This window comes from Camelina sativa, chromosome 20 (assembly GCF_000633955.1).
Source record: "Camelina sativa cultivar DH55 chromosome 20, Cs, whole genome shotgun sequence".
Taxonomy (NCBI): Eukaryota; Viridiplantae; Streptophyta; class Magnoliopsida; order Brassicales; family Brassicaceae; genus Camelina; species Camelina sativa.
In genome coordinates, this window is record NC_025704.1 from 22,556,746 (window position 1) to 22,558,634 (window position 1,889).

The 1,889-nt window shown below is 36.5% G+C and overlaps 1 protein-coding gene across 1 annotated transcript; it reads left to right on the forward strand.

Annotated features, from left to right (window-relative positions):
• Positions 585-1,435, forward strand: LOC104771443 (60S ribosomal protein L14-2; the record flags this gene model as incomplete). The annotated part of the gene is given in 4 exon segments (XM_019241717.1): positions 585-631; positions 775-904; positions 990-1,102; positions 1,187-1,435. Coding segments are annotated over 4 exon segments (347 nt in total), but the record flags the coding sequence as incomplete, so codon positions are not given.

Genomic DNA, 1,889 nt, shown 5'->3' on the forward strand with positions numbered 1-1,889 from the left:
AAAAAATTTCATTGTGATGGTGAAGTTAAAGAAAATATTACGATACCTCTAACATTTTCCATAATTTTTCGATGCTTTTTAAGAAAACAACACCAAATTTTTTTTATTCAATGAGAAAGATTGGAGATAAACTCCAACGAGAAAGCAAATTAAAAACGAACACCATCATATCAAAAACGAAAATAAACAAACGAACACCATGTATAAACGACAACCTAGATTTTATATTTGGGCCTACTTTGGGCCTTGACAGTGTATTGATCTTATAACGTTGGGCCTTTTGGATGTTTTGATGAAATTAGGGCTCAATCTCTAAAACGAGATGGTATATATACACTAAAACCCTAGACGCTTCTCCTTTCAGCTGTAGCTCGTCTACTTTTACAATCGGAGCTTCGACCTTCCAAACCTACCGGCGGCGAAAATGGTGAGCTTCTTCAGCTATTTTTTTTGGGGCGAGAATAGGCTTTAGATTTGTTCAATCAAGTTGTGAGATGTAATGTTTCGAATGGTGGTGTGATTGTCTCAGGTTTTCAAGAGGTACGTTGAGATTGGGCGTGTCGCACTTGTGAACTACGGTGAAGATCATGGAAAGCTCGTCGTCATCGTCGACGTCGTTGACCAGAACAGAGTATGTTCCCTATCTATTCCAATCTCAGATTCCGCAATTTCTCTTTTGTTAGATTTAGGTGCAGAACTTGGTTTAGCTAGGTGCTATGAGTGGTGTTGAAATGTGAATTCTTGTTTCATTTATGTTGGTTTTTGTTAATTTAGGCTTTAGTGGATGCCCCTGATATGGAGAGGATCCAGATGAACTTCAAGAGGTTGTCTCTTACCGATATCGTGATTGACATTAACCGAGTGCCAAAGAAGAAGGCTTTGATTGAGGCAATGGAGAAGGCTGGTGAGTGTTGTGATATGTAATGAAATGTTGGATTTAGTTTTATTGATTGTTTTAGTGTTGTTAACCCGAAAAGCATCTCTTGCAGATGTGAAGAACAAATGGGAGAATAGCTCATGGGGTAGGAAGCTTATCGTGCAGAAACGTAGGGCTAACCTCAATGATTTCGATAGGTTCAAGATTATGTTGGCCAAAATCAAGGTCAGTGTGTTAAAGTGCTATGATTGTGTGTTTTTATGTTTGTTGGCCAAAATGTTAATGGCTTGTTTCTTTGCTTATTTGCAGAAAGCTGGTGTTGTCAGGCAAGAACTTGCTAAACTGAAGAAGGAGATCACTGCCTAATCAAAAGATAATATTATCTGCAAATCTGTTTTTTTGACTTTTGGATTCGGTAATTAGTGTTTTTTTGCAAGTCTCAAACTTCATTATGTGCTCAAGTATCCCATGTTTTGAAACCTTGTTTGAAAGATTTTGTTCTTGTTATTTTTATCTTTAAAGTGACCAGTTTTTCTTATTATACCTTTAGTTTTGTTAGATTCTTTTGTTGGTATTAGTAATGCACTCTGCTATTGTGATGCTTGAGCCTGCAAGAAGCCAAGGTCTGGATGATCAAATTGAATTTACGAACGAGAAATTTACGATTTCAATGTATATTTTTTCTGCACGAATAACGGGATATTTATGATTCTACTGAATTAGATGAAATTTACGATTTTAATGGGCTACGCTTGTCAATTACTGGGTGAAGAAATCACTCGTGGCTTTTGTCAAATGACACAAGTCGGAAACTTCCCAAAGACTTGAGGCGTACTAATTGTGTTTCGAATAATATTAACTCGCTTAGGCTTCTAAATCGAGTATAGAATATTATGGTTAGTTTTGAAGTCGTAGACTCGTACGCCATACCGCACGTGAAATATTGGGAAGATGTTAAGAATAGTAGTTATAATAGGGTGATCATCGTCAAAAAAAAAAAAAAAAAAAAGGG